Consider the following 13,996-nt stretch of genomic DNA (forward strand, 5'->3'; position numbering starts at 1 on the left):
AGTCATAAGAGGCAAACCGAAGATGTTTTTCTTCAGTATGTGACTACAATCAATCCCGAGGGGAATTTTAACACTCAAAAACCTAACTTTGCTTGACAGTTTAATCATGGTCATAAAAATTCAACCTTTTTTAGGATTTTGCATAAATTTATTAACAATAATCTGTGGTTGGTTTTATTATAGAAAACTTGGTATTGGCACGTTTAAAAACTATTAGGTCAAACACTTCCTATACAATAAACGTTTATTTGAAAATGTCCTGTTCCTCCTTGAATGTGCCATAATAAATACACAATAAGAATATTCTGCATTCATGACTATCAAAACATTCATTAACAATTGCTTCCAGAGGGCAAAACAAACACAAGCCAACTCCATAAGACAACTCCTCTTTTCAATGCTTTTAAAAGAAATCCAAAGGGCTTTTTATCTATTTTGGTTGTGCAGACATGGCCATTATTTGTTTGTCATCATTCAAATGCAAGCGAACGTCCATTTCAGATCTCTGTATCTTCGTACATACATCCACATGCAGAACGTCGACCTTATCTGTTGCACAATACTGACAAACACATGAAGCGCTACTCTAATTCCGCCTTAGCTACTTGTCTAAATATTTTGTAATTGACGTCGATTTTTAAAGTATCTCATGTCTAAGTTTAAAGAAATACTCGTGACAAACAGCAATTTAATTGAGCTAAGTTCACCTATAGGATGACTCATGCCGCAACACAATAGGTAAACACAATGTGAGAACTGAAAATGGGTTCTTGCTGCATGCTTTTCTTACATAATTTGCAAGCTATCATGAATTTTCTGTATCGCGCATAGTAGCAATTACTTTTGCTTTAAAGCCCGCCGCACACTGGTAAACTTGCCGCGCGTACTTGTTATTCGTGACAAGTGTGATCGACAAAAGTTCCTAGTGTGCGCGGAAGTTTTGAACAACATTTATCATTCGTGACAGATGAGTCAAAATGTCAAATATCAAACGCGTTTGATATTTTTTGTCACGAGTGACAAAAAATCCTCGTGTGAGGATTCAGAATGCAGCAAGTGCGCTGTAAATGACAAAAATGCGCACGCGCGAGATTGAGAAAACAAAATGGCAGACCAAACCTCGGAACATGTGGCGGACGTTATATTAGAGGACCAGCTTTTTGATATTTGGCCTGAATATCCATGTCTTTACGATGTAAGATCGTCGGAATTTAAAAATCGAGACGCAAGAGATAAGGCTCTGCAAGAGACTGCAGAAAATCTTGGGCAAACAGGTTGTTATTTTTAATAATAAATATCGACTTTATAAGTGTTAATAATAAATATCGACTTTATAAATATCGACTTTATATAGTCATTGTCCAATCTTTTAGTTCTTTTATTCAGTCCACGCTGTTGAGCAGAGATGTATTTGCTGGAAAATATGATTAATAGTCGCAATTGAACTCACACGTCAATTTCTTACTTAGTTTATTGGGTCAAGGCTAAAATAAAAGCATTGAGAAATGCTTTCACACGAGTCAAAAAACCTCCTCCAAGTGGTAGCGCTCGCAAAAGTCTTACGAAGCGAGGTAGCTGGTTGCTGGATAAACTGAAGTTCCTCTCTCCTTTCGTGGCAACAAGAGTTCCCATTTCAAATATTGTTACTGTAAGTGAAATTCTTGTTTTATTTTGATTTTCCAAACAATTAATATTATGCATAACATATATATATATATATATATAATTAAGAGTAAGTGCTACTGCTAGATAATGTTATCCTGCCATGATACAGCTCCGCAAGTTTTAAAATATGTCGTCAGAATTTCACGTTGCATTTTGGCACTATTAGAAGGATTTCTGTCTGTGTTGAATGGATTCAAATTTGTCATGCATGCATCTCTTCTCCATGAGCCAGGTGTGACAAGATGATTGTCATCCTCTACATCTGCTGGTGCTGTATAACCTGATTTATTCTTTTCTGTCATATAGTTATGCAAGCAACAAGCAGCTAGAATTAGATAGGTAACCTTGTCAGGACACAATCTTATTGTAGTTAGGAACACATGCCATCTGCTGGCAAGAATCCCAAAAGCATTTTCTACTACCCGTCTGGCACGAGACAATCTGTAGTTAAAGACTCTTTTCTCTTTATTTAAATTCCTGTGAGGGAATGGCTTCATCATTGTTTTGCTCAATGGGAAAGCATCATCACCCACAATGTGGTAATGTATTTTTGATGAAACTCCTGGAATTTCAATTGGTAATGGTAGACCAAGAGTATTTTCAACAACAGCTTTTCGCAAGCTAGACTCATTATACACGCCAGCATCTCCTGCACGGCCTGCTGCTCCAACATTAACATAGACAAACTTGTAGTTTGCATCTACTAGAGCTAAAAGCAAAACACTGAAAAAATGCTTGTAGTTGAAAAATTCTGATCCACTACTATTTGGTTGTTGTATGGCTATGTGTTTCCCATCTAGAGCTCCAATGCAGCCAGGATAGTTCCATTTTTTTTCAAATTGGTCTGCAACAGCCTTCCATTCTGCACAAGATAGAGTCTGTAATTGAAGAAAATAAAAGCAATTACATCATAAATTTGCTTATGTTAAACTAATGGATGTTCATTTATTAAATGCTTCTAGGACGATTCCAATTCACCATCATGCATAACAATTGCTGATAAAGTTGATGATCAAAACGATGATGATGATGACGACAGTTGTAATGATCCAGCAACACCAAGCAACAGTCTTGAGAATGAGGTTGACTGTCCCATTTCTAGTACTAAACAGCCAACCCGTATAAAGCCAAATAGAAAAAGGCAGGCAGATGAAGAACACAATCTCAGTATCAATGTACTTCAATATGAGCGTGGTCAATGCACAATTGCAACAAAAATTGAAAATATAAAATTGACATTGAACAGAGATCCACCCAAAGATCAAAAAACGGCAGTCGATTTGACGTCGGTCATTGTAGATTTTATCTTGAATTTTATGCATTCAATTGCGTCGTCACTCAACAAATATGATTGAAATAGTTTTTAAGCGAACATGCTGTTTTCTAGGTAACCTCATCGAGTATTCCAGAATTCTCTCTTGCAAAAATATAGCCTGTAAAAAATATTTCCAACTCTTGCAATGAAAATGAATTTTTCATAAGTGGGAATTACCGAAAAGATATTTCTTGAGAAGACATTTCCAAAGAGAGAATGAGGTAAAAATAGGACTTACGTTCATTGGAAACACGTCATGTTGTAAACAGCTCCGAAAATTTTACATTAATGCACATGTGATGATTGAAGTTATGCAGCAACGTCTCATGTTGTTCGCGTTATTCACTTCATTAATACCGCCACGATCGATCAACTGTGTGTTGTAAAACTTCGCTCAAATCAAATCAATTTATATCTGCAATACATACATACCATGAAGTTCTTATTTTCAATTGTTGCGTTCTTGATTTTCATTACAGGACATCGTAGTCTAGTGGAGGTACGAATATAATTGTGTGTGATCTAAATCAGTGTCTTGTTGACAGAGACATGTTGCTTGAATGTAAATATACCACGTTTATTATACTTGTCTACGTTTTCCAGCCTTCCTGTCGTAGAAAGTGTTTTTTTTGCTGTGAAATCGTCCAGATACAGGCAGTTCACGAATTATGTTTATCTCAATAAAATGTCTATAAATGTTCCAAGTTTGAAACCATTATATGTGCTTTGATAAAAGTCTAAATAAAAAAAATAACGATGCATGTTGTTTTTGCGCGTACTAAATAAAACTCGTGATTACTATGAGATATCATGGTACATTAAGATACAACCATACGAAGAGCATAGCAATGCAACGGAAGCGAGCATCAATTTACTCATCATGTTTCTAAATTACGACAAGTCAAAGTAGAAATTAACGATTGACGTGAAGGTGGTCGACTCCAACGAATATTTCTAAATTATACATATCATTAATGAAATTGTGCTCTTTGCAACAAAAAGCTGATACACCGAAAGGCAAGGTATGATAAACGGAACGCGTTCCCGTTGCTATTGCAAAGAGATGTTTAAACTTGTAGCTACACAAAGAATGTTGTCATTAACTAAAAATGCACTTGCGTGATTCGTTTAAAAATAGGCAATATTTATGTTGCCAAATTACAGCAGGGCCGTAGCTAGGACGTTGAGTGGGAGTGTGAATATTCGTGTGTCCAGTTATAGTCGGGCACAACACTTCCCTTTCCCGATCAACTATACCTTACTGCCTAACAGTAAGCAGAACATTTGGTATTTACTAATGCAAAGGTTATTGTCTTAATTATTGTGTGGATAATGATACATAGTCATGTACACAAAGTAATAATCACAAAGAAAGGCAACTTGGGGGTGCAACGCCTTCTCAAGTCCGCTAGTTGACTTACATGTTTGCACCAGATTGCGGGGCATTCTGATTCCTAACCACTAAAAGATGACGTCATTCTGAAGTCTGATATATACTGAGAATATTTAGACATAAGAAAGACGTCATCTCACTTTAGTGGTAAGAAATTTATGTGATTGTCATAGTCCCATCGCGAAGTATATAAACATTTCTAATACGCACAAAGAAAGCTACTGACAGCTTTTATTCAAATTATCATTTGAATGATTTGTTTATTGTTTATAAATCGTTTATTTTTTTAATTTGTTCATTTGTTGATTTGTTTGTTCTTGTTTTACCGTGTAAACAGTTTTTGATACGTGCAAAGAAATGCAGCGAATACCTTTTATAATTTTATTCGCTTAGATTGTGAAAATGTTTCTGTGATCAATAATCGGGGAATGGTTTTGTGATAGTATTTTTACTTTAAGAGTTCAAGCTGCTACTGTAACTGCAACCATTATGGAAGCTCATCAATACCAAGAGCGCAACATTGCACAAGTCCAACGAGATTGGTAAAACAGTGCGTTTTCAAAAACTTAAACGACGACAAAGACGCTGGCGCGTTAACTGTAAGTTAAAATTTCAAATCATATTGCAATTTTAATTTGCAAGAAGAAAAGTTGTAAAAAGTAATTACACTACTTACATTAAAAACGTGAAGAGAAGTGAAACTGAAATCACGACTTCATTTCTTATTCTTCACAGCAAGTAACTTGTGCTTTCAACAAACAGAAAACAGACACGTCACTACGTGTGACATTTAATGGTAATATGAGAGTGGTTGGTTGTTCGTCTGGATGTTGTCGTCGCTGGTTTATAACAATCAACGGTAAGAGAAGTCTATAACAGGAATTACCTAAGTGCAATATACACCCGTCAGGAGTTTTTGATATAGCAAAACACCACAATCAATAAATACTCGAAGCATTTTTTAAAAAAGAAAAAAATTATAAAAAACGACAAAATTAAGTTTTTGGGTTTGAAAGATTCTGTCTGTTCTATTGTACTTATTTGTTGGTGCATAGGGAGAGAATGCCAAGATCCAGCAACAATTGACACACAAATATTTGCAGACGGGTCGGTAAATCGTCACTCTCCAAGTACTTTGGATGGCTTTTGCAATAACATACCTGTAGGGACAGTGAAGGTCGGTCTCTCCATAGCAGCCTGTTCTGGATTTACGGGCGGTAATGCCTACACCGGTTGGAATTCTGTTTCACGTATTGTAATCGAAGAATTGTCGATTATTTGAAGAAGCAAATGTTAAGAGTTGAGAAATTTTTTAGGCTACGCATGTTTACAAATGGTACATTTTGTCTTTTTCATAGTTTTGTAACCTCAATGATTTTAAAGAGTGATGCTGCGACACTAAACGAGTAAAAAAAATAATTGAATTTCTTTCATTTTCCCCCTACACTGGGCACGACCTGCGTATCTATATTTCATTTGTATACACCCGCTAATTATAAAAAACGTCGTTAACAAATCGAAATAAAGAAAAGTGCACCAGTAGAGTTCTGCCTTCATCAGAATCAATGTTTCTAATTTCTCATTAATTCCGACAAACATCGGAAGCAAACCCTCTTCAAATCACCAAACAGTCACAAAAACATTGCCTGCTAGCTAAAGTGATTTCTATACAAGAAGTAACTTTTGAAATTGCAGTAAAATATGCTATTATTCCACCTTTTCCATTTGAAGCCTTTGGCAAAGATTTATTGCTGAAAGTCAAATTTCGGAAATTAAAGAGGAGGGACTTCTTAAATGTCGTGAGATGTGGCCTTCAGTGGCTTTTCTCATTTGTTTCTCTTCTATTGCCACAGCAACTTGACTTTCTTTGGGAAAAGATAGTGCTACTTATTCCTTGATCATTCATTTTGAACTACATATTCCTCATCGCACATTTTGAGCTGGTTGTCGGATTTAGAACAGTAATTGAATGAGGCACAAAGAAACTCCCTCATAAAGGATTTGTCAAAGGAACTGTAAAGCAAATTCGAACTATTCAAAAGCACATGATGTGTATCACTTGCATAATATCAATAGTACTTCGGAACAATTTGGAACAATTCAAAGTTGTAAAAAATTTCATGATTTACTGTGGTTAACGTTAAAGAAGGAAAAGGTAAGAGATGAGCACGAATTGTTTATAACTGATTGGTCGGAATCCTAGTTTTTTGCAGTATAAAATGGATGGTGGCCAAAGTACAGGCTATCAACAATAACAAAAACACTTAACGTGTATAAACAACCTCACAACGCGAACTCGCAACCACATAGCTACGTAGCGATAGTATAGCGTAAGCACAACACAATTTTGTAACTAACAACCACACATTTTTCGTTAATGACTTGATAAGCAACTAAAAAAACGCAAAATAGCAATCACATTACCAAACTAGCCGCAAAATACTGCAAATTCTAAAGTCAGAAATTACCAAATAAACATGTAAGGCTCAGCAGCAATCAGTGGTAGTGTAACGCAATAGTTTGTTTTGAATTATATGCGTTATATTGTATATTGCACAAGTTTACACTATGTGGTTGCTATTTTGCGTTCGTTTCTTGGTTATCGTTTGTAATTGCTAGTTTGTACAATGTGCTTGACAAAATTGCAAGCACGATTTAAAATAAAGCACGATCTTGCTGTTTAATAACAACCAAAATATATTCTTTGGAATTGATTCACGAATCATTTTAGGGTTGGATGTAAGATCCTCAGAGGTGTAGTTCTAGTGCCAAGGACAATGAACCTTGTCACATGTTTGTCATTCACACAGCAGAGCATGCAATACAAAGCTTTACGTTAGATAATTTGGTCGCCAAGTGGCGAAACCCAGGAATCTACCAAACCAAACCGGAATCTAACAATGTGACATTTGGACGGTAGAACAACGTTCACCATTGAAACAGTATTCTTGTCAGTCGGTAGCGTGCAACGTTACGGCGTGATTCTAAAACAGTCGCTGACGACTTTCCAAACATCTCCCTCGGCATTTAAAACAAAGTTTTGCGAAAATATTTTCGGTTTTCCATCATCATATGACACGGTACCATCAACAAATACCGCAATGGTCGTACTTCCGGGCGAAACTTTTTCTAAAAGATGCACAAAATTTAAATTTTCAATTCTAGGGACTAATAGCTTCTTCTGTAGCTTTAGCAGCAGGCTTACGCACACCGTTTTTGTGGGAGATATTTACCAAGACATTTTCACGACATCTAATGTTGACACATTAACAGATGCCATCGACGTACGTAAGTATTCAGAACGCAAAGTATGCACGAAATTAACGGACAAGATCAATTTTCTCTTGTTTGTGATGTGCATGGAAAAATCTTTAGTGTTCGTGTAAACATATCACAACAAGGTTTTTTTATCAAGTAAAACAGCTTCCGTCGGAGCTGTTAAATTATGAGTATCAATAGAATCGAATTAGTATTCTATTGCAAATGCTTTAATTTGATTGGCCACTTTAGCCACTGTCGCAATTGATTACAAGTAACAAAAACAACAGAGAGCGTGTAGCAAAAGCGCATTGGTTTCCTGTTTGCGCTTTTCTCAGGTTTCTGAAGATGAACTTTGTTCACTTGAGAAAGCAATTCCAGCGAAGACTAGAATTGCCGCAAAACGAGGCGTTATTGTAAAACAAATGTTTGAAAAACGTTTACTTTACCTGAGACTGGTTGACAATCTACAGCATGAACATGATGAGCTGAGGCAGGTAGTGAAGCAAAATATTCATTCAATCCATCAAACCCCTTCACATGGTGTCCATTCCACACTATTTCGGATGTGTCCGTGTAGAGCTTCGACAAAACCTACATTGTCAAAAAAACTATTTATTTCATTGTTGTTGCAACATTAAGTCTAAATGAACTAGAGTTAGTTGTGATGGGTGAATGTGTAAAGGTGGATTGACAAGATCACTTGTATCTTTCAGGCTGTCACATATTTAAATACAAATTTTCTTGCGCAGACATTCACACATATCGATTGAAAATATTAAATGATCAATGATCACAAAAGCTTAATAAAACATGCTATGAAAATCAAACAATAAAGAAACAAAAGAAATCGGCTTAAACAATTGTTTAAAATAAGGCAATACCAAGTATAACTTGCTTCATAACCCAATGAGTTACCTAGCCACACAAAAATGCTAGCAAAGTGCAATATTATTATGAAAAGAAAAGCAGTTCATTGTGTGCAAGATATACTTTTTTTGTTGGAGTACTAGGTCCTTAAATTATGGGCCAGCAAGATTGAACAAGTAGGCCAGTCTACTTTGCCAGACTTTATTTGAGCCCAATATTAAAACAAAAAATAAAGAATAACAAAACATAAATTATAGCACACAGACAGTAGGTAAATATTTAACAATAAAATCCCACTTTGTTCACTCTGTCTTCTTATGCATGTGCAGATTTGTAGATTTTGTGTTTTTGTGTGGTCGTTCCTTGCCATGCCATAATGTGTGTGAATACTTAATTGTGAGTGTTGTTATGGGTCTGTATGATTAGAGCTTTGGTCTTCCTTTACATTAAAGATAGAGATTATTATAGCAAGAAAAAAAATCATTGCAATGTGGAAGGGGCGGGAAACATGCGTGCATGGGCCACTTTTTATTTAATAACTTACATGTCTTCGTTTGTCAAAAGTTTCATAGTATAAGTTGATAAATTCTTCACCAGATCGACAAGCATTTTCCACTAAACGCTTTATGTACTTTTAGAAATAAAAACAAAAAGGATGTATAAAGTATTTAAATCACTGAAAGCAAAAGTAAGCAGGTTAATAAATAAATGACAAAATATTTCTACTCTGTAAATGACTCTCACCTCCTGCTTGGCGGCCATGTTTTTTATGCAGGGGGAGGAATGAGGATGAATTTAAAGGGGAGGAAAAGAAATGACAAGATTGTGCATATATGATACTTCCATTGATTTGCCTCGTTGTTAATCTTATTATTGCTCTTTACAACGATTTAGGTTGTGGAAATTGACAATGTTTGGATTTTTTATATTTTGACTATCATAAGTGAGTGCGTGACTTTTTGACGACTTTTAAAATGATTAGAATAAGGATGCTACTACTTATTTGCATAAATTTTCAAAGTTCTCTATTATCTGATGAGCATACCAACTTAGATGAGTGCGTGGATAAGGGCACGAAGAGCTGTGGCTGTCATGGGAACTCTCGAAGGCCAGAATCAAACTCATACAACAGCCATGGAAAACTCAAGTGGACAGAATTTCAGACGCCAACAGATGCCACCACTCTGAAATTTAATTCAATGGTTCATTTGCCAGGTGGTGAATTTCATATGGGGACAAATAATCCAAAAACAATATCTGATGGTGAAGCACCCGCAAGGAAAGTAAAACTTAATGCTTTTTATATGGATCAATACGAAGTTAGTAATCATGATTTTGGCATTTTTGTCGATGGAACTAGTTATGTTACTGAGGTGAGTCAATATCCTCCTATTTGATTGCAGAATACTTTTTATTAACTCAAAATGTGTGAATGGTCTAGTTTCATGTGCTGGTTGTATTGTGTGTAATGTACCATATTTTTGCTTTGATGTAGTAGATATTAACTGACAAAAAATAACGATCAATGGGTGTTAATGTAATCACAAAAATACTGGCAATGCAAGAAATTGTGAAGATTATAAACTTGAGCATAGTCATGACACCCAAGTCTGCATCAAGAGTTTTTAAAGGTTAATTTGAAATGTGTATATTCTGTAAATCTCATCAGGCGGAAGTGTTTGGTAATTCGTTTGTTCTTGAAAGCAAACTTAATGAAGATGTGAAGAAAAACATCACTCAAGCTGTAAGTGATGCTTTAGAAATTTTTACATTGATCATAATGATAAACTGATGAGAGAAATCCACGGGTTATGTTGCATATGATCCTGAGATGTAAGATAAATCAACTAGCTACGCGTACTTATTGACGTAGGATACCAGACTATAAGGAGGGATACCATGTAATAAACCTTGGCATCCATGTGGATACTTGATAAAAATTCAAATTTCAGACCCTGCTCACTGTTATTGCATGCTAGGTGAAATTTAATAGCTTGACCATTTTTCCCTTTGCATATTGTTAAGGTTGCTGGTTCTCCTTGGTGGCTTCCAGTTGTTGGAGCTACCTGGAAACACCCAGAAGGTCCAGGCTCAACAATAAAATCAAGGTATGACATTTTAGAATGTGCAAATTGGTCAATTTTTGGTCTGTATTCTATTGCTATGATTTGTCAACCTTTTTAAGGGGCTACGTGCAAATATTCACAGGAGTAAATTTTAATAAAAAAATACAACCAAATGTCAAATAATTTTTATATGCTCATTCAGGCTAGACCACCCAGTTTTACATGTATCATGGAAAGATGCATTGACATACTGCAAATGGCTTGGTAAACGGCTTCCTACCGAAGCAGAATGGGAGTATGCCTGTCGTGGTGGTTTGCATAAGAAGTATGCAAGAGTTTCACCTCTTATTTTGTATTCAATGCCATTGCATAGGGGTTATTATAGGGGAAGGGGAAGGAAAAAGAGAAGGCTGAATTTCAAATTTTCTAAAAATGAATGCGTATAGGGGATGTTGTCTTTCAAAAGCAAGAAACTTCTTTAATGGTTTTTGGACAGCAAAAAAGATTTGCTTGATTTTTAGTCAACATCTATTTTTTTATATTATGTATATATATAAGAAAAAGAGCAATTTTTTTGCGTTTGTTCAAACAAGTTTACCTGCAAAGGTTTCGTTGTGCAACGTATCAAAAACATAAGATTTCATTGTACCCCCCACCTCCTTCACCCTATTAACTGCCTAGTTAAATTAGTTTAATTAACTGATATGTTTTAATTCTTGTCATGTTGTTCTACTTAATCTCCTTGATTTTGACATGCTGGAAGAGGACTGTTCTATAAATATTTTAACAGTTAGCCGCAAAGCACGTATCTGTCAAAAGCCCCTGCTCTTCCACTTCTCGTTGTCAAGAACTTCTCCTCTTCTAACTCCTCATCACTTCAAAGCAACATGTCGACATTATTTCTCTTAGCTTGATCTTGACTTGGAAGTAATGTCCAAATATTGCTTTAAATCACGTCTCTTCTAATCTTGAGTTTGCAAGATGATGTTTTGTGGAGTGTGTTTTATCTTTTAAGTTTCTATGTTCTCTATGAATTAAGGAATTTTGCGATTTCTTCAACTAAGTCACGTTCTTCCAACGAACACGTTGCCATTTTCATTTTTGTAAATGCCACATGACCAAGATTTGGAACAAAGGAATAAAATTTCGTAGTAATTATTAGGCATTTAGTAACTTTTTCGAATTGTCCATGGCATTTTGATGCATTAGACTCACGAGATTTGCGTGGTTTTAAATATACCTAACCTTTGGCGTTTTGTATGTATGTGTATATGTAGGATGTTTCCTTGGGGAAATATTTTCAAAGTCGAAGGAAAACATCGTTGTAATACGTGGCAAGGAGAGTTCCCCGTTCAAGACACGGCGGAAGACGGATACGCGGGAACAGCACCTGTGTGGAAATTCAAACAAAATGACTATAATCTTCATAACATGGTGGGCAACGTTTGGGAATGGACTTCTGACTGGTGGGACATTCGTCATTCATCAGAAACTAAGGAAAATCCCGTGAGTATTTATTGATTTGAAATATAAAAATCTTGAAATATACTTACTACACTAATAATGAGTCATTGAAAGATCCAGCTAGCGAGGAATTTCGAGTTTTCCGTGCAATACTTTACCATGCAGGTATAGACAGAAAATTGTACTATCACCACTATCACAACACTTTAAAATTATATTGTAGAAGTAAATTTGAATTAGCTGACCAATTACCAAGTCTTTCTTGTACATGTAATTTGTTTACTACCCGTTTTTCGAATCTTTAGCGATGAAATTATATTTCTAAACCACTATTTATAATGGTCAACTTTGTACTTATCCTGTGTCTTTGTTAGCGCAACGTCGTTTTCTTTAATGTGTAGATTGGTCCAAGCGATGGTGTTGATAGAGTAAAGAAAGGAGGTTCTTACATGTGTCATAAGGTAAAATACTTTTGACGAAATCAATTTTTTATTTGAATTTTTTTAGCTATTTTTATACTGGAAAGAAGAATGTACCCGAATATGAACGCCCTCCTTAATCATCGTTATGAAAAAAGTGCTTGTACGAGCGTTAATATAACCAAGCTTAGCGTCATGAGTTAATGGAATTCGCGTCTTGTTGTGTAACTTATATAGAGCTTGGTAAAATGCATTTAATCTCGGGATCTGATCAGACAATTTTACATAACGGCAAATGATAAGTTTCATTTTTTTCAACTCGTTTATCTGATTGTTTCGAACATTTTTCAGTCGTTTTGCTACCGATACAGATGTGCTGCTCGGAGTAAGAATACGCCAGATAGCTCAGCGTCGAATTTGGGATTTCGCTGTGCTAAGGATGTAGCGTGAGATGCATATTTCATGAAACCATCGTGTTCTATCATATGTCATTGTAAATTGACTCATTATTGAAATGAATGGTGATTACGCTTTTCTTTGAGTTGTTTTCTCTAAATATTCTCATTTTAGCTACATCTGGTCCATGGTCATGGCATGGTTACATGTTTACACCTTAAGCGTTAAAACAATTAAAGGTTAAGCCTACATTTAAGTGAAAGTATATCTTATTTAGTTGAAATTTACTTAGCTAACTACAAGAGGCATTTTGAACCGTTTTTTTGTATACATCGCATACTGTGATTAACTCGAGGAAGACTTAAATGTGCCATACAGATGATTTCCATTGATCAAATCATCCAAGAGAAACCAAAAGACTCATTTGTGCCGACGTATTATAATATGAATAAAAAACGAATTACTCCAATTCCTACTTACTCCAATAATATATATTTAATTCAAATCTGGTGCAAGTGAAAAGTGGATTCGATGCGCTCTTTGGTCGGGAAAATACGTATGTTTCTGAATGTTAATGTAGGATGTACATTAAATTTATGTACGTTCTGCAGTTTATACAAGAAAATATATACGTTCTACAATGAAGTAGAGTAATGATATCATTGATATGTTACGGCTTCGCGCTGACTGGAGTGTTTTGGAATGGTATAAAATGAGAGCAGCCAAATCTGATACAGAAATTGTGAACTCGAGAAAAAATTCAGTAAATGTAAACAAGGCATCATTCAAACTTAATTCAAGATATCTGAAGTATCAAACTCACGGTTAATAAATTTTCCGTGCAACTGTAGATCTAATTTGAAAATATTTTAACTATCCATGCAATATCGATATGAAGAACGATTATAGAATACCCTTCTTCATACTTATGATCCTAACCACATAACCCAGCCTGATTGTTATTGGCAGGCAATGTATTCTTTAACAACTGTGCCAATTTTAATACAACATTCTGCATTACAAATTATCTCATTCAGACCTGAACAAGTGATAATCATTAACACTAAAATACATCAGTGGATTCACTGCTTATAGACAACGCTGTGCAGCTACGAGTCTAAAGAGTAATTAACGTTAGCTGGCAAGTGAC

At 35.4% G+C, this 13,996-nt stretch overlaps 3 protein-coding genes across 5 annotated transcripts; 2 read left to right on the forward strand and 1 right to left on the reverse strand.

The window, feature by feature from the left end:
* The first annotated feature begins 1,122 nt into the window (after positions 1 to 1,122).
* Positions 1,123 to 5,917, forward strand: LOC124447152 (collagen triple helix repeat-containing protein 1-like). The gene is made up of 6 exons (XM_046998042.1): positions 1,123 to 1,274; positions 1,470 to 1,648; positions 2,628 to 3,479; positions 4,832 to 4,972; positions 5,109 to 5,232; positions 5,429 to 5,917. The coding sequence occupies exons 3-6, from the start codon at positions 3,414 to 3,416 to the stop codon at positions 5,653 to 5,655; spliced, it is 558 nt and encodes a 185-aa protein (XP_046853998.1). The 5' UTR covers positions 1,123 to 1,274; positions 1,470 to 1,648; positions 2,628 to 3,413; the 3' UTR covers positions 5,656 to 5,917.
* A 1,129-nt stretch (positions 5,918 to 7,046) lies between these two features.
* Positions 7,047 to 9,263, reverse strand: LOC124447155 (NTF2-related export protein 2-like). The gene is made up of 4 exons (XM_046998047.1): positions 9,246 to 9,263; positions 9,046 to 9,132; positions 8,081 to 8,225; positions 7,047 to 7,502 (listed from the first exon to the last, which is right to left on the reverse strand). The coding sequence occupies exons 1-4, from the start codon at positions 9,261 to 9,263 to the stop codon at positions 7,345 to 7,347; spliced, it is 408 nt and encodes a 135-aa protein (XP_046854003.1). The 3' UTR covers positions 7,047 to 7,344.
* A 48-nt stretch (positions 9,264 to 9,311) lies between these two features.
* Positions 9,312 to 13,494, forward strand: LOC124447148 (formylglycine-generating enzyme-like). 3 transcript variants are annotated; one of them, XM_046998038.1, is made up of 8 exons: positions 9,312 to 9,874; positions 10,171 to 10,245; positions 10,527 to 10,609; positions 10,770 to 10,892; positions 11,845 to 12,073; positions 12,433 to 12,492; positions 12,802 to 12,943; positions 13,021 to 13,494. In XM_046998038.1, the coding sequence occupies exons 1-7, from the start codon at positions 9,476 to 9,478 to the stop codon at positions 12,898 to 12,900; spliced, it is 1,068 nt and encodes a 355-aa protein (XP_046853994.1). In that variant the 5' UTR covers positions 9,312 to 9,475; the 3' UTR covers positions 12,901 to 12,943; positions 13,021 to 13,494. The 3 variants fall into 3 exon arrangements, with proteins under 3 accessions (XP_046853994.1, XP_046853995.1, XP_046853993.1); XM_046998039.1 differs by having other exon boundaries at positions 9,312 to 9,444; positions 9,555 to 9,874; positions 12,802 to 13,315; XM_046998037.1 differs by having other exon boundaries at positions 12,802 to 13,315.
* The last annotated feature ends 502 nt before the right edge of the window (positions 13,495 to 13,996 follow it).

Source organism: Xenia sp. Carnegie-2017, unplaced genomic scaffold, assembly GCF_021976095.1.
Source record: "Xenia sp. Carnegie-2017 unplaced genomic scaffold, XeniaSp_v1 HiC_scaffold_22, whole genome shotgun sequence".
Taxonomy (NCBI): domain Eukaryota; kingdom Metazoa; phylum Cnidaria; class Anthozoa; order Malacalcyonacea; family Xeniidae; genus Xenia; species Xenia sp. Carnegie-2017.